The sequence below is a fragment of the Capra hircus genome, chromosome 11 (genome assembly GCF_001704415.2).
Source record: "Capra hircus breed San Clemente chromosome 11, ASM170441v1, whole genome shotgun sequence".
NCBI lineage: Eukaryota > Metazoa > Chordata > Mammalia > Artiodactyla > Bovidae > Capra > Capra hircus.
Window position 1 is genome coordinate 92,261,754 of NC_030818.1, and position 26,010 is coordinate 92,287,763.

A 26,010-nucleotide genomic window follows, 5' to 3' on the forward strand; every position below is an offset into this window, starting at 1 on the left:
AGCCAGGTGTAGGCAGGGTTCAGAGAGCACCCATCTTCCAGAGTGAAAAAGATAGGAAGGCCTCTGAAAGGCTGGCCTGGTGGGCCCTCGCTGAGGCAGAGTGGAGGTGCTCGGGGGGACAGCCCCAAGACAGGTGCTGAGAACCCTGCCCACCCTCACCAGGTCGGCCTAGGGAGGTCACTGCCGCTGCTTCCCTCCACACCCGAGTTAGTGAGGAGCTGTGTTCTTAGCCTGTGGTTAGGATCCGCCCCTTGTCCTGATCACCCAGCTCTGCTGAGAACCTCAGATCCTGTAACTTTACTGGAGCGGAGGGGGCCCATCTCAGAAGCCAGGGACAGGAACCGAGGAGCGGTGCTCTGTTTGTGCCGCGTGTCCCTCCCTCTGCCCAAGACCGCACTCCTGCCGAGTGGGGCAGAGGCGAAGCCCCGTGGGGCCTGGCCCCAGTGCTGATGTCCCCTCTCACTCAGCCCCTCTGAGAGACCCACAACTGCGGCCTGGGCATCCCTGCCCTGTGCTGGCCTGGCTCCCCCAGCGTCCCTGCCCAGCAGATGGTGGATGGCGGAGGAGCAGGCTCAGAGAACTTGGGCATTGGCCCGTCATGTAGCCATCAGGGTGGGCGCGGGACAGAACACAGTTCCATCAGACCCAGAACCAGCTCCCTGCTCTGGTCCCGGCCTGGTGACTGACTCCCCCGCTCCCCCACCATGACCTGTCCCCACACAGCGTCTTCCCCCGGGAGCTCAAGGAGGTGTTTGCCTCTTGGCGGCAAGAGTGCAGCAGCCGCGGCCGGCCGGACATCAGCGAGCGACTCATCAGTGCCTCTCTGTTCCTGCGCTTCCTCTGCCCGGCCATCATGTCCCCCTCACTCTTCAATCTGCTGCAGGAGTACCCCGACGACCGCACCGCCCGCACACTCACCCTCATCGCCAAAGTCACCCAGAACCTGGCCAACTTTGCCAAGTGAGTGCCACGTCCCCCCCCACCTCCCCCCCCCGGCCCACGATAGGCTGGAGCCTGTCCCTGCCTCCTCAGCCCCGCCTCCCTCCGTCCCTCTCTCCTCTGCACCCCAGGCTCCCCTCTGTGGTGCGTTTCCTTAGTTTTCAAGGGTGATAAAGCAAGGTAATATTTTTCCTTCTGCTTCTTTGAATGAACATTTTATCATAAGGATTCTCCCACATACTTAACATTCACGAGCTTCCTTTTGAAATGAGTGACTAATATGCCTTCAAGGGAGAAGGGCCCATGTCTCCTGAACCCATCTGCTGCAGTTGGGCACCCGGGTGGCTCCAGACTGTCCTTGTCTAAGGGTGCCAAGGACGTCTGTTTGTGAAGCACTTCAGTGTTCTTGCTGTACCTTAGAGCGAGGGGGTGGACACAGACGGGCTGGCTCAGAGAGCGGCTCTCACGAGGTGTGGATCAAGCCCTTCCGGGCCTTCGCAGGGCTGGGCCATGAATCACCACTGGTCCCCACCCTCCCGGAGCCAACACTTCAGCAGGGAGAGCAGTGATGGACAGGGGCGTGGCCTCCTAGGAGGGCCAACAGCTTGTTGGAAGAGGAGAGAGGGAGGCTTCCTAGAAGATGCGCTCCCCAGCTGAGTTCAGGACGAAAAGACAGAGGTGCAGGCCAGGGAGGGACCAGACACTCTGCCGTTCCTGAATTGTCACTTGCTAGGTCGAGAGAGGTGGGAGACCACCCTAGAGGACAGCAGGGACTTGGAGGCCAGGCAGGGCAGTAAGAGCTGCCAGAGGGCTTTGAGCAAGGTGGCCCTCATGTGTTCCAAGTCCTGCCAAGTTCAGCCCAGCAGCAGAGGGGCCAGGAGTGGAGGGCACAAGACTGGCAGCCCTGAGGCCAGGAGGAGAGCAGAATTATGGTTCTGGTAAAGGCAGAGTGGTGGAAGGACTGGGTCAGGGATAATACTGGAGGTGATGGTGATGCAAAAGGCCATGGCTGTAGGTTGTGGGTTGATCAGAAGATGAGGCCAGCAGGTCTTGCCAGTTGACGGGGAGGCAGAGGGAGCAGTTGAACACGGCCAGGCTTCTGGATCGGTCTCCTTGGGATGGGGAGTCCCAGAGGAGGGTGCGGGTTTGGGGTGATGAAGGTGACCGCAGACTGGGCCAAGCTGAGGACAAAGGAAGGTGCCTGAAGAAGAACTTGTCGGAAGGCTTAGCAGAGAGACCTGGCCAAGTGTGGCTTGAGAGTCAGTTGTGCATCAGGGGCCACAGACATTTGGAGGGAAAGAGGAAGGAGACTAAGACTGGACATGAAGGTGGAGTGAGGGCCATAGAACATTCCAGATCCTGGGAGAAAAAGTCCAGAAAGGAGTCTCCAGACTTAGCCATGAGCACCCGGAATCTGTGGGGGTTGGCTGGCTGGGAAGTACGTGGCGTGGAAGGCAGCCACAGTGAAGGGATGGGAGCCCAGGGGGCGAGGGTGTCTCCGAGAAGTAGGGGGCCTCCCGGGTGGGGCCCAGGGCGCTCACCCCGTCTGCTCGGCTCCAGGTTCGGCAGCAAGGAAGAGTACATGTCATTCATGAACCAGTTCCTGGAGCACGAGTGGACCAACATGCAGCGCTTCCTGCTGGAGATCTCCAACCCCGAGACCGTCTCCAACACGGCCGGCTTCGAGGGCTACATCGACCTGGGCCGCGAGCTCTCCAGCCTGCACTCGCTGCTCTGGGAGGCCGTCAGCCAGCTGGAGCAGGTGCCTGACGACTCGGGCCACGATGGGGCAGTGGATGGGCCCAAGGGCACTGAAGCTGCAGGCTGCTCCTCCCGAAGTAACCACGAGGCCCGAGGCTTTGCCTGTGCGGTAGAGATCAGCGGCCCCGCCAGGGCGCCGGAGCCCAGGGATCCAGTGCAGGCCCTGTCAGCACACACTGGGGAGGGATCTCGGCCCTTTTCCTTGGTGGGGAGCACCACGTTCATGCACCGACATCTTCCAGGGGAGCCCACTCTGTGTACTGGGGCCTCGGCTGTGCCTCTGAGTAGATGGCATCCACAGGTGAAGGCGTGCTATCCTCCCTACCCATGGAAAGTATAATCAGATTAGCTGTGTCTCCTAAAATGTCCTTGCTCTGGATTTTAAGGCCACTGATACAAAAAAGATGGACTGGAGATGCTGCGCCTCCATGTGTCAGGCAGCAGGTTGCAAAACTTTCCAGAAGTACCCTTGACCGTCTGTTGAAACAGTCATTCTGTCAACACCTCTGACACTGCTGCAGGCCCTGTGGCCTGGGTTCCACTGCCCCCGCAGGCCCAGCCTGCACAGTGGGCAGGTTCTGGGCAGCAACTGCCAGGACCCACTTCCAGAACCTCTGCTACCCACCAGGGCTCTGAGAGCCCATCTTACAAAAGTTCAGTTCAGTTGCTCAGTTGTGCCTGACTTTTGGCGACCCCATGGACTGCAGCACGCCAGGCTTCCCTGTCCTTCACCAACTCCCAGAGCTTGCTCAAACTTATATCCATTGAGTCGGTGATGCCATCCAACCAACTCATCCTCTGTCATCCCCTTCTCCTCCTGCCTTCAATCTTTCCCAGCATCAGGGTCTTTTCCAGTGAGTCAGTTCTTCACATCAGATGGCCAGAGTATTGGAGTTTTAGCTTCAGGATCAGTCTTCCCAGTGAATATTCAGGACTAGTCTCCTTTAGGATTGACTGGTTGAATCTCCTTGCAGTCCAAGGGACTCTCAAGAGTCTTCTCCAACACAGTTCAAAAGCATCAACTCTTCAATGCTCAGCTTTCTCTATGGTCCAACTCTCACATCCATACATGACAACTGGAAAAACCATAGCTTTGACTAGATGGACCTTTGTTGGCAAAGTAACATCTCTGCTTTTTAATATGCATCAGTCCTTCCAATGAATATTCAGGACTGATTATAAAAGTAGCTGCTGCTGAACCAGAGCTGGAAGACCTCCTGCTCCCGCCCCATCCTTAGGGGTGAGCACTCAGGGCGCTCTGGTGTGCGGCCTTTTAGGTACTTCTGTGCACATGTTAGGTACCCACACAGGCAGTTCTTGCCCTTTTCTGTTAAAGTGGGAACTTAGCATGCACTGCTCACTCTTCTCTCGTGGGCATCTTTCCCCAACCATACATGCCACACACCACTGTAACCTTTCTAATGACACAGACTGTCCAATCACGTGACTGCACCATGTAATTCACTGGACACTCAGATCAGTCCCAGCTTTTCGCTATGAACGGCCGTTGCAATCATTTCTGCTCCTCTATGTCCATTGCCCTTTGGCTCTGAGAGACCCAGGAGGGAGCAATGGAAATGAGGCTCAGAGCCCTGTCTTCCTCCACAGCTGCCAACACCTGTCACTCTGCCACCACTTCCAGAGCCTCTGTGCTGGGGGCCACCATCCCCCACGCCTGCATGACCAGGCGGGAGGTACGGACGGTGGTTTGCAGCCGTCACAGCTGACATTGTTGCAGCAGGATTTAAAGTCAAGCTGTTTGCTGCTCACGTCTCCCCTCTGTGGACCACATGAGTTTTCATGCTTGCTTTCTGCGCATAGCCATTGGTGGAAGCCGGGACATAAGCCAGATGAAGGCAGAGTCCCACCCCGCACCTGCTCAGCTTAGAAGCTTTACCACCATCGGTCTAAACTAGGAGAGTGGGCTTCAGACGAGTCCAGGCACCACCCTCTGCCTGACTGGCCACTTGTTTGTCTGACGGGTGAGCAGGAATGCCTGTTCTGTGCCTGGGCCATCGCCCCAGGGACTCAGGTGTTGAAGTGGGTTGGGCCTCAGCTTGCCCTGTGGAGTAGGTAACGTGGGAGGGGGCCACCCCAGAAGCCTCTCCACTGGGGAGATGGGGGCAAACTCCAGGATTCTCTGTAGGTCACTGAGGCAGGACAGATCAGGGTGAAAGGTTTGGACTAGGTTACTGTGTCTTCTTGTGGGCCTTGCCCCATCCCAGAGATATCCAGGGCGCTGATAAAAATGTAATTTGTTGTTTCTGGGCTCCCTACCCCTCCCCAGACCCACTGAAGCTGATTGCAGGGGAGGGCGAGCCTGCATCTGACTGGCTGCTTAGTGATTTTGAACACAGTGGCTCCAGTGCACTTGGCCTCACCAGGTGGCCCCCTGGCTCACACCTGCCCCCTTTGCCATGTCTTTGCAGAGCATCATATCCAAGCTGGGGCCTCTGCCTCGAATCCTGAGGGACGTCCACACAGCTCTGAGCACCCCGGGCAGTGGGCAGCTTGCAGGGACCAATGACTTGGCCTCTACGCCTGGATCCGGCAGCAGCAGTGTCTCGGCTGGGCTCCAGAAGATGGTGATCGAGAACGACCTCTCTGGGTAAGAGCCGCCGGGCATGCTGGGTGTGGCGGGGTGCAGGTACAGACCGGGAAGGGCCCATCTACAGTCTCCTTTGGGGAGGAGAAAACCTATACTGGTGTTTATGAAACAAGCTGAATGAAACTCAAGGTGTTCCTTGGGCACTAAGGAGTAAGATTTTGGGGGGGGGTGGGAATCAGGGAAGGCTTCCTGGAGGAGGTTGTGCTAGAGTTTTGAGCTTAGGAAAAGTAGCATTTCCATTGGTGGAAGAGGCATTTTAGGTAGAGGAACTAGCACAAAGCCCTGGAGAAAGACAGTATCTTCTGTTGAGGAACAGTTACTGGTCCCAATCAGCACTAGTCACAGTCACTTTTTTGTGTGTATATGAGCTAGTATTTCCTGGGCCTGAACTAGAGTCTCCAGAAGTAGAGCTCCAGAGTGTGTTTTCAGGAGGAGTTCAGGTGACTCCTCGAGGCGAAGAGGCTGGGAGCCCCGGTAAACTAGAGAGATGCTGAGGCCCAGCTCCCACTCTGCACGTCCAGTGCTGGGACGAGTGCCTCGTCAGTACACAACGGAGGGGGAGGGAGAATGTTCTCAAGTGTTGACGTCAAGACGAGGACCTTCACTTTTACAGTGAGCTACCTGTACCTGGGGTCAAACGTTCCCCTCGTCCAGCAGGACCGTCTTGGACCGGCTCACGAGGCTGAGGCTGGAGCAGCAGAGCCGGGCACTGTCTGGCTCTGAGATGGTGGGGACGGCAGTGGCAGGCTGTTAGCAGGCGAGGGCGTTGAGATCAAGGACCTGGGGATGTGGTGTGAGGGACTAAAGGCCCAGGAGGAGGCCGGAGATGCAGAGACCTTGACGCGCCTTCCCCCCGGGTCCCTCTATGTCTTGAGGAGGGGCCGTCCCTACAACCTGCCAGGTGAGGCAAAGCAAGAGTTCAAGTGGGGACACACATCAGTCGAGAGGTCAGGAGAGCTGACCTGGGCATGTGAAGGGCGACCCAGGCCCAGGGCTGGTCCGGGTTTCTCCCAACTCCACCTACTTCCCCCGTCCACTTCTTCTCGGCCCCCAAGTGCCATGGCCTCGAGTGGCCACAACCTACCCTGTCCTGTCTCATCACCCTGGACTGGCACTTCCTCTCCATCCCAGACTAAGCCAACTCCTTTCTAAGCCCACATTGAAGCCCCAGATTCCTGCTGCCTCCAGCCCACTCAGAGCCTGTTCAGCTCCCCCCAAGCCTGCCTTCCAAAGCCCACCTGGTTTTGTGCCTCCTTCCAAGAAGCCGGCTTTTCCTGGGAAGGGGCCAGAGAGAGGCTAGGAGCCTGGGGTGGAGGGTCGGGGACGTGGCCTACAGCGGCAGGTGCAGGCCCTCCCTGCCTGAGTCACGCCGTGAGGATCCTCCTCTGATACCTTGTGTTTTTTTTTTTTTGCCGGAAGCCCCAGCCCCCGCCTGCCAGTCAGACAAGGGGTGGCAGTAGGAGGCTGCAGGTGGAGGCTTCTCTCAGCACAGGCCCCCACTTTGGTGAGCAGCCTGACTAGGGACGGGAGGGAAGAGGCAGAGGGAGCCCCCCGTGGCTTTGAAGTCATCGTTCCCGGTACAGGACCCTCAGGTAGCAGAGAGCCACTGAGTTGTGGGTTTGGATTTAGCTCAGGGGAATTTTCCGGAACACCCCAGGCCCCAGAACCTACTGTCTCAAGATGCCGCGCTGATCAGGAAAAGGGCCGCTGCTAGGCAGCCTGGCCTGGTGCTGGGAGCTCGGGCCCCTAGTGCCGCAGTTCTGTGTAGGAGCAGCCGTCCACCCCGCGCCTTGGTGGTGGCCTCTGCCAGGCTCGGTGGCTGTGGTTTGGTTTCGCAGCTGCGCCCCGGGACTCTCCCCTTCTTGCCGCCCCGTCCCCTCCTCTTCCCTCCCCTCCCTGCCTCCCCTCCCTGCCTCCCCTCCCTGCCTCCCCTCCCTTCCCCCCTCCCCACTCCCTGGCTCAGGCCATGGGGCGGCAGGTTGGCAGGGCTCTCAGTTGGTCGGGACCCCGCCTGGGCCGCATTCACAGTTCTTCTCTTCCCCCTTCTTTCCCTGTGTGTGCTTGTCTCCCTGCAGTCTGATAGATTTCACCCGGTTACCGTCTCCAACCCCCGAAAACAAGGACTTGTTTTTTGTCACAAGGTCCTCCGGGGTCCAGCCCTCACCTGCCCGCAGCTCGAGTTACTCGGAAGCCAACGAGCCCGATCTTCAGATGGCCAACGGCGGCAAGAGTCTGTCCATGGTGGACCTCCAAGACACCCGCGTGCTGGATGGGGAGGCAGGCTCCCCAGCGGGCCCCGACGCCCTCGCCGCCGATGGCCAAGCGCCCGCGACTCAGCTGGTGGCCGGGTGGCCAGCCCGGGCGGCCCCCGTGAGCCTGGCAGGGCTGGCCACAGTGCGGCGGGCAGGCCAGACGCCCACCACGCCGGGCACGTCGGAGGGCGCGCCGGGTCGGCCCCAGCTCCTGGCACCACTATCCTTCCAGAATCCCGTGTACCAGATGGCGGCCGGCCTGCCACTGTCTCCCCGCGGCCTCGGCGACTCGGGCTCCGAGGGCCACAGCTCCCTGAGCTCCCACAGCAACAGCGAAGAGCTGGCAGCTGCCGCCAAGCTGGGCAGCTTCAGCAGCAGCGGCGCCGCAGCCGCCCCCGAAGACCTGGGCCGGCGCCCCGGGGAGCTGGCACGGCGGCAGGTGTCGCTGACCGAGAAGGGTGGGCAGCCCACGGTGCCACGGCAGAACAGTGCCGGCCCCCAGCGGAGGATCGATCAGCCGCCGCCACCACCCCCGCCGCCGCCCCCCGCACCCCGAGGCCGGACGCCGCCCACCCTGCTGAGCACCCTGCAGTACCCACGGCCGTCGAGCGGGACGCTGGCCTCGGCCTCGCCCGACTGGGCTGGGCCCGGAGCGCGGCTGCGGCAACAGTCCTCGTCCTCCAAGGGCGACAGCCCTGAGCTGAAGCCTCGAGCCGTGCACAAGCAGGTCAGTGCTGCCAGGCGGAGAGGGCAGGCCACCACCCCCCGCCCCAGGGTGGGGTCCGGCTGACCCCCCACGTCGTGCTGCTCCTCCCAGCCACGTCATCTCCACCCGCACCCAGCTGCCATCCCATGCTGAATGATGCCACACTTGGCCCCATCCCACCAGCTACTTGCCGTGACAGCCCCCCAGTGGCTCCGGCCTAAATCCTGTGAACCAGCTTCACTGTGGCTTGGGGTTCCTCTGCCAGTTTTCCCAGAGACAGCTGGGGTCAGGAAGAAAGAGGGAGGGATCTGTCTGCCCATCTCCAGTTCCAAAGCCTGTTAAAGCCCAACCCAGGGTAGGAGTCCACCTAGCCACTCGTCCCCCTCCTGCTCTGAGCTGGTCTTCAGGGCTCTGCACAGAGTTATAGGTTCTTCAGGTTAGACATCGACCTGCCAGCCCAAGCCCACTGGCTCTCCCCCAGGCAGCAGAGAAGCCATGTTCAGCTAGGCTCCCCTCCACCCCCGGCTCGTGACAGCCTCAGGCTGCGTCTAGGAGGTGAAACTCCCCAGGGCCCGGGGCTGCATCAGAGATGCCCGTCCGTCCCTGTGCTGCACCCGGGACCACCCCTTCCCCCCCGCCCCAGTCCCTCACAGTTGTGTTTCATCGCAGGGCCCTTCACCCGTGAGCCCCAATGCCCTGGACCGCACGGCTGCCTGGCTCTTGACCATGAATGCACAGTTGTTAGAAGACGAGGGCCTGGGCCCAGATCCCCCGCACAGGGATAGGCTAAGGAGTAAGGAGGAACTCAGCCAAGCGGAAAAGGTAAAAACCAGACCCTGGCCACTCGGGCAGGGTGAGCTGCCTCCCCAAGGCAGCCGGCAGGACGCCCTCTCCCCTTGAGCCCTGAATTCAGGGTGCTGCTCATTCCTGCACATGTCCAGTCCCCTCCCCACCCCTGGTCCCACGTCAGGACGGCAGTCAGGGGAATTTGGAGGATTTAGCATAAGCCTGAGGTTTCCTCTATGGGCTGCACGTGAGACTTGCCCAGGAACTGTGTTGAATCAGATTCAGGAGGCACATTCCCTCGGTGACTGGGCAGCCAAGCTTCTGGGACGTGGGGCTCAGAGGTGCCCGAGACATGCATGGAGACCTCATGTACCAAGAGGCAGAGAGACAGCGGGGAGGGGACGCCACCAGGACCCTCTGCTCTGGGACGGTCCCTGCCCGCCGCCTGGCTCTGCATCCTCCTCTCCACCAGGGTCTGGGAGAGAAAGCCAGGGGGCGGTGGTGTCCCATGGCCATGGAGGTGTTTTTTCCTTCCAGGAGGAAAGTATTGGTCCTAAAACCTCCAAACCCCAGCCCTAGATTACATCTAGCATTTAGTGGGCAGTGGGATGCTTCTGTTCTCCAAAATTCTTCTAGTTAATGTGGCAACTGCCCTGGATCCCTCATCTCCTCCCAGAGGCCAAAGCTCATACTGTCACAAGGCCCCGCAGGACAGCAGCCACTTGCCCACGCGCCTTGGGTGCCTGCAGTCCTCTTGGCCCCAGGAAAGCCTGTCACAGCCTCTCGGGTGAGGGCACACAAGTCAGGGTGTTTGCTTTCCCTCCCACCGGCCTGGGGCCGGGTCCATGTCCATGCTGCATTCTGCCGCCTCCACCATCCCCCTCCTTGGTCCGCCACATCCACCTGCTTCCACCATTATTACGTGAAGGGGACCAGGGCACATGGGGCACAGTGCTCCCAGAGCCAGAGTTTGGCTGGGGAGCTAGGAGAGCCTGCCTCACTCCAGGCTTTGCACCTTTCTGAGAGTCCGTTTCCAAGTGTGTTATGGGGATGGCTCGAAGGATTTCAGGGGTCAGGCTGCAGCTGGCTTGTCCTCTTCCCTTGTTCCTTAGCCCAGGGAGCTGCTGTTTCTCATGCTTTCTTTGCTGTTAACCCTGGCAGGCAGATCCTGGAGTTGCCTTGAACTCCTTGGACACCCAGTCCTGCCTGTGCCAGGGAAGGCCTTTCTGACACCACTCTGAGCAGAAGACCCATGATGGGCCTTTTATCCTGGAGCTGGGCTCTCCCCTAGGGCCAGTTTTGTTTCAGGAGATAGCCTTGCCATCTCCTGATCTTTGGGCCACACTTTACTGATGAGCAAGACCCAAGGAGAGGCCCTTCCTGCTTCCCTACTCTCTGGATTCTCAGGGTGCCCAGCCCCCACCTCCCACCTCCAACCCTTTGATTCTGGTCTTGACCCCACCTCCCCTTCCGTTCAGCTCACACGGCCTGCTAGCTCACTGCTTCTCTTGCTAATTTACACATCCCTCCTCTTCCCCAAAGGCCAGGAGTGCCAAGCTGAGTCAGACCCAGAGAGCCCTGGACCACTTTGCCTTTAATCTCTCCCTGCACTTGCCATGCGACTTGCCATGACTTTAGGGTCAAATGGAGGCTGGGAGGCTAGTACCTCACCCCATTAGTCACTCTGCTCCCCAGGTGCTTGGTTCACTTCCCTTCTGGACCCCAGTTTCCCCTCCTGTAGAGCCCCCACCTCTCAAAGTGCTCTGATTTCCTTTGTTTACCTTTGTAAGGAGAAGTTTACCTTTGTTTATTAGGAGAAGCTCAAGACCCTTACTTGTGAGATCTGGGTTTGAGTCTTTATCCCGCTCATAGGCGTAGGTTAGGCTTGGGGGTGGGAGAGCCCTGGACAGGAGCCAGGCATTGAGTCTCACCCCGTACGCCAGCTCTGGCTGGGGTCCCTGGGCGTCTCCCCGCTGTGTGAACTGGGCTGGGCTGGTGATGACCCCTGGGGCGTTCCGAGCCAGGCTGCCTCCCAGCGGGCTCATGCGCCTGTGCTTTCTGTCCTGGGTGCTGTGCCGTGGTGCGCTGCCCTCCTGGCAGGATCTGGCAGTGCTGCAGGACAAGTTGCGAATCTCCACCAAGAAGCTGGAGGAGTATGAGACCCTGTTCAAGTGCCAGGAGGAGACGACCCAGAAGCTGGTGCTGGAGTACCAGGCACGTCTAGAGGAGGGCGAGGAGCGGCTGCGGCGGCAGCAGGAGGACAAGGACATCCAGATGAAGGGCATCATCAGCAGGTGAGGGCGGCCGGCTGGTCCCTGCTCCAGGCCCAGCCCTGGCCCCACACGTGCAGAGGGGCAGGCCTGCCTGCTGCCCTCCAGGAGGCCCCGGATCCCAGGGACGGGCTGCTCAGCTGCCTTGATGAGCTGAGCGCAGAGAAGAGTCTGAGGCGGCAGGGATTGTGTGGCAGGAGCCCAGAGGAGGGCGGGAGCTTGGAGTGCAGGGCACCGCAGTGGTACAGCGTGGGTTGGTGGTGGAGTGTATAGGTGGCCTGGCAGAAGCGAGGTCAGCCGAGGCAGCGTGCAGAGAGCCTTGGGGCCCCCATGGGGAGTCACGTTTTCATAGAGTTTAGAAGCTGGATGGTGGTTGTACCAGGTAAGACAATGAGGACCCATCCAGTCCAGGGCAGAGGAAGTAGGAATACATGTCAGTTACATGCAGCTGGTGAGGGTGGGAGTGAGAGGAGGGAAGCAGACAAAATAACGCTGATTTTTACCAAGAGCATCCAGGTGTGTCATGGTGCCAGTTACTGAGATGAGGACCTTTGGAAGAAGACCGGTTTGGGTAGGGAGGGGGAGAGGTGAGGCCAGTGTTGGGTGTGTTGAGTTTTAAGGTGCCTGTGGGTCATGCAGGAAGATTTCCAGGTGGACCAGCGACTTGAGTGCTGCCTCTCATCTTCACTGACGGCTTATCTTTATTTCCGTGTTGATTTGCCTCTGTCTCCCCCTCTGCCCGTCTGTAAGCAGGGAGTGTTGTCGAGGTATAGCCTCCTTCTTTATGGCAGTAACACCAAGTGCGAGGCCACAGTGCGCACTGACGTGTTAGTTTCCGTGGTACAGAATCTGTCCTGAGCATAGATTTGGCAGGTGTGCAGTAAATATGATGTTTCCCAGCCTGGCCTCGTGCTTTGTCCACTATTAAAAAATCCTTCCTTAATTCCTCCTATTTACACTACCTGCTTCTCTGCTCCTAGTTATCGTTTACTTGATTGACCTGTGGGTTTCCTCTTCATAAAATGGTTAGCGTGAGCAGAGGGCCTGTAACCGGGCTGACAAGGAGCCCGCTGTTCACTCAACTGCCAGCTCTGCTCTTGGCTCACCTCATGTGTGTGATTCCAAAAGAGAAAACACTTTTTAACCTAACCGCTTCTTTCTCACCCTGTTCTCTGAGGGATGCAACTTTTCCTGAATTCAGTGGCTTACTTAACACTTATTTCTACTACCCAGTCCTGGTGTATTTTCCTCCCTTCTATAAATGTCAACCAGGTCAATTTGGTTGATAGTGTTGTTCAGATCTTCTGTATCTTTAGTGGGTTTTCTGTGTACTTATTTACTGTTCTGCCAGTTATTTAGAGAAGGATAATGAAGTTTCTAATCATAATTACGAATTTATTTCTTCTTTCATTTCTGTTGGTTTTTACTTTATAGTCACTGAAACTTTATTTTTAGGTGCGTACAGATTTAGACTTATCATGTGCTGTTGATGAACTGACCCTTTATCATTATAAGATCATTTTGTAATATTGCTCATAACATCCTCATAATTATCCCTCATAATACTCCTTTCTATGAAGTCCACTTGGATATTAATACAGCTACCTTTAACTTTTTTTTTATTGACATTAGCCCATTATATCCTTTTTCATCCTTATACTTTGAACAAAGCTATGTCCCTCACTCACTACATAAAGTGAGTTTCTATCACAGACACCTTATTGTTCCTGCTTCTTATCTAATCTTAGTTTCTGCCTTTGAGTTGGAATGTTTAGACTATTTACATTTATTGTAATTGGCAATATAATTATGTTTAAACCTATTATCTTGCTACTTGTTTTCTCTTTGTACCATCTGTTCCTTTTCCGGCCCTCTTCTAGACTGAGTTCTTTTTATGATTCCATCTTACCTCCTTTATTGGCACATTAGCTATATCTTGCTGCCTGAGGGGCAGAGGTTGGAAACTTTTTGTAAGGGGTGGATAGTAGATATCTAGGCTTGGCAGGCCACAGGGCGTCTGTCACAGCTGTGCACCTCTGCTGTTTTAGCAGCATGTGCATGGTGTGGCCGTTTAGCAAAGCTAGCAGCGGACAAGATTTTGCCCTTACGTGGGCTATAACAGCAGGGACTATGATGGGATTTTTGTTCTTCTGTCCTTAATGTATTGATATCACTTTTCCTCTGGCTGATTTGCAGATTTCTTCCTTGATTGTCGATTGCCAACAATTTGATTACGAAGTGCCTTGACGTGTTTTCTTCATGTTTCTGGAGTTTAAGCTGTTGGATCTGTGGGTGTAGGGTTCTGCCTCCCCAGGCTGTTTTCTGGAATTCTCATTGCACGTATATTAGTCTTCTTTATATTGTCCCACATCCTACCAGTGCTGTTTTATTTTAAAAATGTCTTTCCTGTGTCTTATCTTGGATTGTTACAGGGTGCCTTCACGTCCATTCATGGTTCAGCGTCCAGTCTGTTACTCCTATTCAGTATTTTTTTCATTTCAGATGTATTTTTTGCCTTTAAACTTTCCGTTTGGTTTAAATCCCATCCGTTTCTCTTCTCATCTTGCTCATGCTTTTCCTCTGTTTTCTTGAGCACATAGAATATATTTACAACAGTTGTTCCAATGTCCTTGTCTACTAATCCTGTCATCTGACATTTCCAAGTCTGTCTTGATTGATGTTCTTCCTGGTTAAGGGTTATGTTTTCCTACTTCTCTGCATGCTTGGTGAGTTTTGGTTAGATGCCAGACATTGTGATTTTTTTTTTTTTTATGTAGCTGCTGGATGTCTTATGTTCCTTTAAGTACCTGGGCGCTTTGTTCTGGGACACAATGAAGTTGGAAGAGTCTGTTTGATTCTTTCCGAGGTTAGTTTGTAAGCTCTGTTGGGGTGGGTCTTGGGTAGGCTTTAGTCCAGAGCTAAGCTGGCTCTGAGTTTACTAACCCAGGAGTGTTTTTACTGCCTGGAATGACCCTAAACTATTTTAGGGTTAGTTTTGTGTATTCCTTTCCAGTGGCTCTCGCCTGTTTTTCTCACAAGCATGCAGACCAGTTCTCAGCCAAAGCCCCAAGGGGACCCCTCAGGAGATGGGTAGAGTCTTCTGTCGCATCCTCCCCCACCCCAACCCCCCATCCTCCCCGGTACCCTGACCCTCTGTGATCACTTCCGTCCTTTGCTTGCCTGGACTCTCAGCAGTGGGCGGGGCTCCCCTCTCGTGTTCCCATCTCTTGGGAGTCCCGTGCTATACGGCGCTGCCTGTTTTTCAGTGTCTGGAAGCCTTTGTTTCATATATTTTGTTCCGTTTTCTAGTTTGGTGTTTCTGTGGCAGGAGGTTAAACCCAGTGCCTGTTATTCCACCATAGCTGGAAACAGAAGTTTCTCCCACTTCCCCCATTGCTTCCACCTCCTCCTCTTCATCCAGGCTTTGCTCAGTGTCTTATGTTCCTGTGACAAAGGAACGCCCACCCCCGACCTTGGCAGGATCCCACGCCCCTTCTCCTCAACCCCGATCCCACTGGCTTTTCATGACAGTCCTGTGTGGTACCTGCCCCTGCACCGCTGACCTTCCTGTGTGTCTGCTATGAGATGGACTAAGTGCTTGCCTGGGGCTTAGATGCTGTGCTGCACCGAAGTCCCGAGGGTAGAGACAGAAGTAAAGCTGTGCCTGCTCAGTCGCGTCTGACTGTTCTGCAGCCCCATGGACTGTAGTCCACCAGGTCCCTTTGTCCATGGGGTTTTCCCGGCAAGAATACTGGAGTGGGTTGCCGTGTCCTCCTCCAGGGGATCTTCCCAACGCAGGGATCCAACCCGCACCTCCTGCATTGCAGGCTGATTCTTTACCCCTGAGCCAGCTGGGAAGCCCAAAGAAAGCAGTAAGTGAACTCATCTGAGAAGAGCATAGAGCAAGAAGAATGACGGGCTGAGGCAGAGCCCTGGGGACCCTGCGGTCCTTGGGGGAGACAGGACAAGGAGTCTCCAGAGCAGTGGCCGGGGAGCTAGGATTCAGGCCCAGAGAGTGCAGGGGGAAGCTGGGAGTGATCAGCAGTGACGGACAGGTCTGTGAGAGACCAGCAGGGCGAGACCAGGGATGGTCTCAGGGCGGGAGCAGCTGGCAGCAGGCCCACGCCGGCCCTCGCTCTGAACTTCTGGACACCGTGACCCTCATGTTGTCCCAGCTCGTCATCCACCCAACAGCCCTTGCCTGCCCTGCGGTGTCCCGTTCAACAAGTGCAGCTGCACCCCACCCTCCAGGACGGTTAGCCGCTCCCTGGTCTCTGTTCCCGTGGTTCCTGAGGGTAGCTGCTGTCTCCCTGCCTGTGTCCCTGCGCCTTGTGGCTTCATCCTGCCACCTCGAGTACCCGGTGCAGCCTCAGCGAATACAGAGTGGGTGGAGAAAGTTCTCAAGCCCTGCAGGGCCTCTGTTCCCCACTCAAACCACAAGTCTCATGATGTGACACCACTCGCCCAGCCCTGGGGTGCGTGAGGATCTAATACCCACCCCACCCCCTTGGCTCCTGGAGGAACATCAGAAGGGGGCCATGCCAGGGGCTTCTGGGGATTTGGGGACAGAATCTGGGGCAGGTGAAATGTAAGGAAGGAGCAGGCTCAGCCCGCATCGGGTGACGGAGGCCACCTCCGTCCCAGGCAAGGGTGGGAGGTGAGTCTGTGGCCCAAGGAGGGGCTCTCCTAGTGTGTCCCCCTCTGTGAGGGTGTGATGACTTGTTCCCACGAGGCCCCACACTCACCCCCTCACTTGCACCCTCAAATGCCGGCCTGACTGTCCTTGTGTCTGGTAACAGGTTGATGTCAGTGGAGGAGGAGCTGAAGAAGGACCATGCGGAGATGCAAGCAGCTGTAGACTCCAAACAGAAGATCATTGATGCTCAGGTGTGGGGCTCCAGCCTTTCGGACAGCCACAGGTGTTAAAGGACCTGGGATTAGGAGGGGGTGGCTTTGGCTGCTTCACATCCGCAGTCATACCCCACACAGAAGCGAAGGAGGATAGGAGATCGGTATCTCTGCCTCAAGAAGTCGGAGTCGAGGGTCTCAGTGGATCACAAGCTCACTAGGATAGGCTTTGAAAAGGGCGGGACCGCTCGTCCCCTGCTTGGGCAGCTTAGTTAGGTATTACCTTTCACCAGGTGTTCTGACCAGAGGAGAAGCTGTTGGGAGGGGAATGGGGAAGGCTGGGTGACAGCAGGCTGGGGACAGAGAACAAGGGAACTCTTGTTCAGACCCTTGGCTTCCCAACTGCGTTGAGGGGGGAAGACAGTTGAGAGACTGGCTTCCAGTCTCCTTCATCCAGGTCTGTGCCCTTTTCTTCTCCAGGGCCAGTCCTTGCTCAGTCGGGAAACTGCACAGGCTGATGGGAGCTGTGACCTCTGTGTTACACACACGCACACATGTGCACACACACACACATGCACATGAGTGAGCGTGCCTGCCCTCGGGGCTTCAAGGAGCTGGCACATGACAGCACTAGGGCTGTTGGGGTGAGAAGCAGGTAATGAGGTGGGGACACGAGGAAGGTGGGCTCGCTGAGGTCCTCTCCCATGAGGGCGAGCTGCCTCCTCCCGGCTTCAGGAACTCTGCATCCTCGGTGTTTGTCCTCCCAGCCACCTCACTCCCCGCTCTTGTAGGCAGCCACAGCTCCGGGGAGACCCCTTTCCCGGCACGGACCTCGCGCCCCCCGGCCCCTGCCCCCCCACCTTGGGCCCAGCAGCCCGTGGCTCAGCCCCTGCTGACACCCTCTTTGCTCCACAGGAGAAGCGCATCGCCTCACTGGACGCAGCCAACGCGCGCCTCATGAGCGCCCTGACGCAGCTCAAAGAGAGGTACAGCATGCAAGCCCGTAACGGCCTCTCCCCCACCAACCCCACCAAATTGCAGATTACTGAAAACGGCGAGTTCCGAAACAGCAGCAATTGTTAACCTGCCCGAGGAGGGGAGGACTCTGGTGGCCCAGGGCGGGGTCTCAGCCTGGGGAGGAGCAGCGCCGGGGGCCCAGAGGCCGAGGCTCGCCTCCCCCCCTCCACCCGCGGCCCAGGAGGCGGCTGCAGAGGGAGCCGCGAGAGACTGACGCAGTGCAAGCGGGGGACACCGGCCCGCTCCCCCAAGAAGCGTGTTGGGCGCAGGCTGGGGAGTGGGTGCAGCCTAGCGCGGGCAGGGGCCTGCCGCAGTGTCTGTTTTGGGTGTTGAACTTGGTGCGCGTCCCCTTTCCTCCTTCACCTGGCTGAGTGCATGTACCCCCGCCCCGACGCACCACCTCCTCCACACAGGGGGAGCCGCCCGGAGAGTTGGAGGGTCAGAGAGCCAGGGGTCTCCTGCCGTGGCTTCCCCTCGCCTCCCAGAGACCCAGGACTCCCGGGCAGCCAGGCGCTGCCCTGTGGGACCTGTCGCTCCGTTCCAGAAGCCGACAGGGTGGTCAGCAGGCAGACAGAGGGTGGGGAGGATGGAGCTGCCAGAGCGCTGTGTCCCCCCGCCTGTCTCCACCCTGATCACCTGCCAATGCATGCTTGGGGCCCCCTCCTGGCTGTGCGGAGCCGAGGCATCACCCCCACACCTGTCCCCAGCCCCTCGGCCCGCCCCCTCCCGCCCGAACTCTGTCAGATAGACAGTCTATAGACCCAGTGAGGATCTCAGCTCTTCCTTCTGGGCCCTCGTACCCATGGGAAGATCAGAGCCTCCCTCACTTGCCACAGGGGCCCAGGCTGATGTGCTGGGCTCCCCGCCGAAGCCAAAGATCTGGGCAGAGCTGGCCCAGGTGGCACCGTAGCAGTGGCCGCCTGTCTCCCAGAGCTTGCGTGCCCACACGGTGGCCCCGCAGGGAGTAGCCAGCAGGTACACCCCACCCCACCCCACCCCCGCCCTCCCGAGAGACAGGCTGAGCTTTCCTGGTGGATGGTTAGAAAAAGAATTCTAGTGCCCACAGGCCCTGAGAAGGTGGATAACTGTGATTTTTTTTCCTTTCACAGTATGCATTAGAAACAAAAGCCCGCTTGCTCGCTTGCTGGAACACAGGGGCCTTTTAAATTGAGCGTGCGCACTGCATGGGAAATAGCGGCCCTGGAGGATGTTAGACTTGCTCCCTCTCCAAGACCGCGGCAGCCTGCACCCGCCCCCTTGCGTGCAGCCGGCCTCTGCCTCACCCTCCCGGGCCCACCGAGGACCCAGGCGCTGCAGACAGGGGAAGGGAGGGGCCCACCCACGGCTGGGGCCGGTTTCCCTCAGCCCCAGGCTGTTCTGTAGCTTGTGGGCCCTCCCCACTGCCCCCCGCTCCCACCCTTGCGGGACATAAGTGGGCAGGAACTTGGGTCTCTCTCGTCCTTGTTCCCACCCCTGACCCTAGGGAATCTTGGGACCAGAGCTGGGGCATCCATCCTGCAGCCAGGAGCCACCCCGACTGCCTTCAGCCGTGGGAAAGCTGGGGAGTCACCCCTTCCTGCCTTTGGGGCGGGAGCCGCTCCACCAGGACCCAGAGTTGGGGAGCAACAGGGGCTGGGTGGCTCAGACCACACTGCACCCCATCCTGGGGTGGAACCTGCAGCTCAGTTAGCCCAGAGACCTGCTGGTGGGGAGAGGTCAGGACCCCCCGAAAGGTCACAGACCTCAGGAAGGCAGGCCGTGGCGGGTGGAGGCTCTGCCCCACTCCTCTGGCCGCATAGGCAAGGCCTGGCCCCAGGGACGTCAGCCTCTGGTTCCGACGCACCCCTCTTCTGCCTGGCGAATGCTCCCCACCCGCCCCCCACCCCTCTCCCGCGGATGCCTCGTTGAGCGTTGAGCGACCTCGGATTGAACCGAGCGCCTCTTAGCAATACAGGGGGAGGGTCCCAGGGCCTGCACAGCCAGGCTCCGGAGGCCGGTGCTGGCGGCCCTTGGCCTGGGTTGCGAGCTCTCGGGCAGAGAGCCTTATCTACTTAGTGCAAAAACTGTAAAAGTGTACAGACTCTCCACAGATTTTTATCTGAACTGCAAGTCTGACGATTTTTGTAAATGTTCTTGGTGTTTGACTGTAATGTAACTATTTCACCCCATGGTTGTACATAGTCCTTCAGTCCTGGTGCTGCCGAGGGCTGCCCGGGACCGCTGCTCTCTGGCGGTTTTTTATTTTATTTTTAATCTAGATGACAGTATTGGGCAGGAGGCAGAGGTCAGAGGTCGGGGATCTGGGGGTTGGGGTTTTGCAGTGTGCTGTCTGGGTGGCTGGGGAATGCGCTCCCCCTCTGGGTCACCCTGAACCCGCGCCCCTGAGGGAGGGATTGGGGGGACAGGGGTCCCAAGCCCAGTGCACCCCCACCCCCACCACCAGAGAAGGCTGTCCCCCGGCCCTCTCCTGCCAACAGAGAGGCCTGACTTTCCGCCTAACTTTTATGTTTAGGGTGAAGGAAACTGCCAAACTTCCTTTGAGTGAAAACTCTTTCCAACCGCCTAGAATGAGGGTGGGGAACCCAGGGCAGAGCTCCAGGCGACCCCCACCCTGCAGAGCATCTGCCCCGGTGTATACCTCTCACCCCCTCCCACCCCATCCGTCTGCGTAAGGCAGACCCCAGGGAAACAGCCCCTCTTTTTCTACACACTCTCCCAGCTCCCCCAGCCCCACTCCACCTCCCACCCCACCTTTTGTAAGTATGTGAAAAGGAAAAAAATGCAAACGTTGGAGTCTTGGCCAGAGTGCCTCCCTCCAGCTGTGACTCTAACTATGTAATAATGTACAGAGAAAGTTGTTGGTGTTCTAAGACTGTGTGGCTGTGCAATTTCTGTACATTTGCAATTAGAAATATTAAAGATTTATTTAGCTATTTTAAGCCTGACTCGCCTCTCCATGCAACCGTGTCTCGAGCTTTTCCAGAAGTGACCCCCGAGTCATAGACTGACACTGTTTTGTACCAGGGGACCCCAGCACTTGGTTCACCCCAGTGGCAGTTGAGGGTCGGGAAGGAGGACTGGGGTCTCTTTCTGGAACCGGAAATCTGCCCCAGCCCCTGAAATCTGGCTCAAGGAGGGAAGGAGCTTGGTCCAGAGTCACTAGCAGGTTGTGACTGAACGAGACATAAAAAAGCCTCTGATACCTGAGATGCCCCAATGCATGACCTCCTTCCTGCCCGCAAGGCTGAACCCAGGGCCTTTGCTGGGAACCAGCCAGTGCCCAAGCCCCTCGGCTGTGCCTGCACAAGGTGAGGACTGCAGGAGGGAGAAACTCCCCTTTCAGACCGGGCCCCTGGGTTCCCATCTGCCCTGTTCAACATGGTGCCTCTTCGCAGACCTCCCAGCCAGATGCTCTTGCTGCTCTGAGAGCCACCCTCCTACCCCACGGGGCGGGGGTGGGGGGCACCACAGCGACCCTCTGCCCTGGTCACCACCAGCTGGGCAGCCCTGCCCTCACTGCTCCATCCCTGCAGCGGCGATGGAGAGGCAGCCCCGGCCACCGCCTTGCTTTCACCCCTCCTCACTCTTCAGCCCTTGCTGCTGCTGCTCACAGCTTTTAGAGCACCAGCTCTCCACCTGCTCATCACCTGCTCCAGGGAGGCTGTCCTCCCTCAGACAGCGTGTTTTAAAGTGTACTGTCGGCAGGGACCTGCCATCTCCACCTCCTGCCCTTTCCCCAGCCCTCTGTCACCTGGCTTACCTGTCACACCTCTACCACCGCATCACCAAACCATGGGCCGCCTCAGTGCTTCTGCACTGCTGACCCTGGTCCCTCTGCTGGGGCGATGCTCTGTAAATAAAAAATTCAAGGAAATAGCAATAGATGCAACAGAAAAAATTTTCATGTTGACAGAGGCACTAACAATGAAGCCACAAGAGCCATGACCTTCCGCATGTGGATTAAGGAGCATCAGATAGAAAGCGAAAACTGCCAGAAATGCAGGGGAAAAGAAATCGACAAAAACATAATTGCATTTGAGACTAACACACCACCAGTATTAGTTTATGACAGATCAAGGAAACATTAAGAACTCAGAGGATTTTAATAATTAATAAAGTTTAATAAGCAGGAATACATCAAGCTCTTACCCTAGAGAGAACACACCTTCTTTCCAGTATACTTGGAACATTACCCCAAACTGACTGCATACATCAAGATAGGAAAACCTCAGAGAGTCGGCCAAAGAAACAGTTTGGGCCACATTTTGTACCTTGAAGCAATAAAACTAGAGATCACTTTAAAAATGTTTACTTGGTTTTTCTATCAGAAAGTTTAAAAACTATTGAATCAGTAAGATTAGGTTTTTAAGAGAAATAGTCTTCTAATTAAGGTATACAGATGACACGCATTCATCCATTTTCCTTTACAAGCACCACTATACTGACAGGAAAGGACCAAAAAGATTATCACTCACAAGGTCAGAATTAACGTGGAAGGAGATAGCAGTATTTAAGAGAATTTGAAAGGCTTTGGCAGCTGAAAGTTGATGAAAGATCGTTGACTAAGTTAGCAGAGAGAGAAATGAACTGATTAGCCCTGTGGGGCCCCAGCATGATGGGGGGGGGGGCCAAGCAAGCGTCTTTGTTTAGTCACTAAGTCATGTCTGACTCTACAACCCCATGAACTGTAGCTCACCAGGATCCTCTGTCCATGGGATTTCCCAGTCAAGAATACTGGAATACATTTCCTTCTCCAGGAGATCTTCCCAACCCAGAGATCAAATGCATGTGTTGCAGGTGGATTCTTTGCCACTGAGCCACCTGGGAAACCCTCAAGCAAGGGTACCAGGTTGGAAATGGGGGAACCAGACTCCAATCTTCTCCCTGTGTTGTGCACAGCCAGGAAAAAATCCTCTTTGCCACCTCACCTTGTAAGGAGCTGGACAGACCCTAGAGCAATCGAGCCAGGTAGGCTCTGGACGTGGGGACACCAGGCAGAACAGAGAGCTCTGAGAGGTACAGGTCTAAAAGGAGGGGGGAGGGATGAAGTGAGCTGCCCTCAAGAGTGCCCAGCCCACCAGCACCTGCAAGGCTCCCAGAATGCCCAGGACTAGGCATCTGACCCCCAGACGGATGACTGGAACATCCTTCACTGGAAAAACTGGCTTTGGAGAAAAGGCCTCCACATATTTCTCAATGTAAAGACTGTATCACTGTTCCAACATCCTACAATAACACAGATCAGTGTGTACTGGGCCTTTGTACACACACACACACACACACACACACACACACACAAGAGCACAGACAGCCAGGACCCCTCAGACAGCAAACCTTCCAACAAATAAAAGAAACTAGATATGAATTTCCCCAGGCCTTTGCTTCACTAGTCCTAACAGACTCCCCTATTTGCAAATATAATAGCTTAAAAAGTTTCAAGGAAGAGTCCAAATCAACTGGCCAAAGAAAAGAAACGAGAGATAGAGACAATGTAGGAAAGAGAAGAGCATTGAAAAAAACAACCCTCCACCAAAATATAATACCCTTAGGGAGACAAAACAAGAATAGGATGTTTAAAAAAAAAAAAAAAAAAAAAACCTAGATCACAAAAGAGCTTCTATTAGATTTTTTGTTTAATCCAAAGATAAAATATCTAATGGGAGTAACAGAATACAAAGTTGAAGTATTCTTCCAGAAATAGAAAATGGGAGTGAGACCTAGTCTTCAGCCAATGCTACAAAGCTACAGTGAACAGAACAGCATGGTACTGGCACAGAAACAGACATATGGCTGCACGGGACAGAGTCCAGAAATGAACCCACATCAGGTCAGCGCAGTGCAGTTCAGGCGCTCAGTCGTGTCCGACTCTGCGACCCCATGAATCGCAGCACGCCAGGCCTCCCTGTCCATCACCAACTCCCAGAGTTCACTCAGACTCACGTCCATCGAGTCGGTGATGCCATCCAGCCATCTCATCCTCTGTCGTCCCCTTCTCCCCCTGCCCGCAATCCCTCCCAGCATCAGGGTCTTTTCCAATGAGTCAACTCTTGCAGTCCAAGGGACTCTGAAGAGTCTTCTCCAACACCACAGTTCAAAAGCATCAATTCTTCGGTGCTCAGCCTTCTTCACAGTCCAACTCTCACATCCATACGTGACTACTGGAAAAACCATAGCCTTGATTAGACGGACCTTAGTTGGCAAAGTAATGCCTCTGTTTTTTAATATGCTGTCTAGGTTGGTCATAACTTTCCTCAAGTGTCTTTTAATTTCATGGCTGCAGTCACCATCTGCAGGGATTTTAGAGCCTGAAAAAATAAAGTCTGACACTGTTTCCACTGTTTCCCCATCTATTTCCCATGAAGTGATGGGACCGGATGCCATGATCTTCATTTTCTGAATGTTGAGCTTTAAGCCAACTTTTTCACTCTCCTCTTTCACTCTCATCAAGAGGCTTTTTAGTTCCTCTTCACTTTCTGCCATAAGGGTGGTGTCATCTGCATATCTGAGGTTATTGATATTTCTTCCGGCAATCTTGATTCCAGCATGTGTTTCTTCCAGTCCAGCGTTTGTCATGATGTACCCTGCCTATAAGTTAAATAAGCAGGGTGACAATATACAGCCTTGACGTACTCCTTTTCCTATTTGGAACCAGTCTATTGTTCCATGTCCAGTTCTAACTGTTGCTTCCTGACCTGCATACAGATTTCTCAAGAGACAGGTCAGGTGGTCTGGTATTCCCATCTCTCTCAGAATTTTCTACAGTTTCTTGTGATCCACACAGTCAAAGGCTTTGGCATAGTCAATAAAGCAGAAATAGATGTTTTTCTGGAACTCTCTTGCTTTTTCCATGATCCATCGGATGTTGGCAATTTGATCTGGTTCCTCTGCCAACTACAGTCAATTAATCTTGGACAAAGGAGGCAAGAATATACAATAAGAAAAAGTCTTCAGCAAATGGTGCTGGGAAGGCTGGACAGCTCTACATAAATCAATAAAGTTAGAACACACACTCACACCATGTACAAAAGTCAGCTCGAAATGACCTAAAGACTTGAGTATAAGAGTGACACCATAAAACTCTTAGAAGAGAACATAGGTAAAACATTCTCTGACATAAATCATAGCGGTGTTTTCCTAGGTCAATCTCCCAAGGCAATAGAAATAAAAGCAAAATTAAATGAATGGGACCTAACCAAACTAGCAAGCTCTTGTACAGCAAAGGAAACCATAAAGAAAATGAAAAGACAACCTGTGGAATGGGAGAAAATACCTGCAAATGATGTGATTGACAAGGGATTAATTTCCAAAATATACAAACAGCTCATACAACTCAATATCAAAAACAAAGAAACCAACCCAATCAAAAATGGTCAAAAGATCCAGAAGTAGACATTTCTCCAAAGAAGATATACAGATGGCCAATAGACGCATGAAAAGATGCTCAACGTTGCTAATTATTAGCGATGGAAATCAAAACTACAATGAGGTATCACCTCGCATTGGTCAGAATGGCTTTCACCAAAAGGTCCACAAATGACAAATGCTGGAGAGGGTATGGGGCAAAGGGAACCCTCCTACACGGTTAGTGGGAATGTAAATCGGAGCAGCCACTATGGAGAACAGTATGGAGGTTTCCTAAAACACTAGAAATAGAGTTACCACACGATCCAGTAATTCAACTCCTGGACATATATCCAAAAAGATAATTCTAATTCAATAAGATACATGCTCCCAATGTTCATAAAAGCACTATTTATAATAGCCAAGACTTATAAGCAACCTAAATGTCCATAAACAGATGAATGGATAATGAAGATATGATATATATACACACTGGACTATTACTCTGCCATAAAAAAGAATGAAATAATGCTATTTTCAGCAACATGGATAGACCTACATTCATACCAAGTGAAGTCAGAGAAAGACAAATATATGATACCACTTTTATGTTGAACCTAAAAAAATGATGCAGATGAACTTATTTACAAAACAGATTCAGAGACATTGAAAACTAACCTATGGTTACCAAGGGGGAAGAGAGGAGGGATAAATTAGGAGTTTGGGATTAGCAGATATACACTACTATATATAAAATAGATAAGCAACAAGGACTTAGTGTATAGCACAGGGAGCTATATTCTATAACTTGTAATAATCTATATTGGAAAAGAATCTAAAAAACTATATTTTGAATATATTTTATATGTATATAACCAAAATAAGCATGTGAAATGAGCACAATTGTATAGTAGTTTGAATATTCTTTGGTATTGCCCTTTCTTTAGAAGCGGAATGAAAACTGGCCTTTTCCAATCCTGTGACCATTACTGAGTTTTCCAAATTTGCTGACATATTGAGTGCAGTACTTTAATAGCATCATCTTTTAGGATTTAAAACAGCTTAGCTGGAATTCCATCAGCTGTACTAGCTTTGCTCATAGTAATGCTTCCTAAGGCCTACTTAACTTCACACTCCAGGATGCCTGGTTCTAGGTGAGTAACCACATCATTGTGGTTATCTGGGTCATTAAGACTTTTTTATATAGTTCTTTGTAGTCTTGCCACCTCTTCTTAGCATGTTCTGCTTCTGTTAGGTCCTTACTATTTCTGTCCAATATCATGCCCACCCGTGCGTGAAATGTTCCCTTGATATCCCCAGTTTTCTTGAAGAGATCTCTAGTCTTCTCCATTCTGTTGTTTCCCTCAGGTTTTTGCATTGTTCATTGATGAAGGCCTTATCTCTCCTTGCTATTCTCTGTAACTCTGCATTCAGTTGCATATATCTTTCCCTTTCAAGCTAGACTTCCACAGTATGTGAACC

The 26,010-nt window shown here is 54.5% G+C and overlaps 1 protein-coding gene across 12 annotated transcripts in view; it reads left to right on the forward strand.

The window, feature by feature from the left end:
• DAB2IP (DAB2 interacting protein) overlaps positions 1 to 20,126 on the forward strand; it is a 210,102-nt gene extending 189,976 nt beyond the window's left edge. For 8 of the 12 annotated variants that reach the window (XM_018055711.1, XM_018055709.1, XM_018055719.1 and 5 more), the window contains 8 exons: positions 724 to 960; positions 2,500 to 2,701; positions 5,130 to 5,308; positions 7,384 to 8,287; positions 8,936 to 9,088; positions 11,153 to 11,346; positions 16,122 to 16,209; positions 17,086 to 20,126. In XM_018055711.1, the coding sequence (XP_017911200.1) occupies positions 724 to 960; positions 2,500 to 2,701; positions 5,130 to 5,308; positions 7,384 to 8,287; positions 8,936 to 9,088; positions 11,153 to 11,346; positions 16,122 to 16,209; positions 17,086 to 17,253 (2,125 nt within the window). In that variant the 3' untranslated portion in view covers positions 17,254 to 20,126. The remainder of the gene's footprint in view (positions 1 to 723; positions 961 to 2,499; positions 2,702 to 5,129; positions 5,309 to 7,383; positions 8,288 to 8,935; positions 9,089 to 11,152; positions 11,347 to 16,121; positions 16,210 to 17,085) is intronic. The other 4 variants (XM_018055714.1, XM_018055712.1, XM_018055713.1 and 1 more) reach the window with 3 other exon arrangements.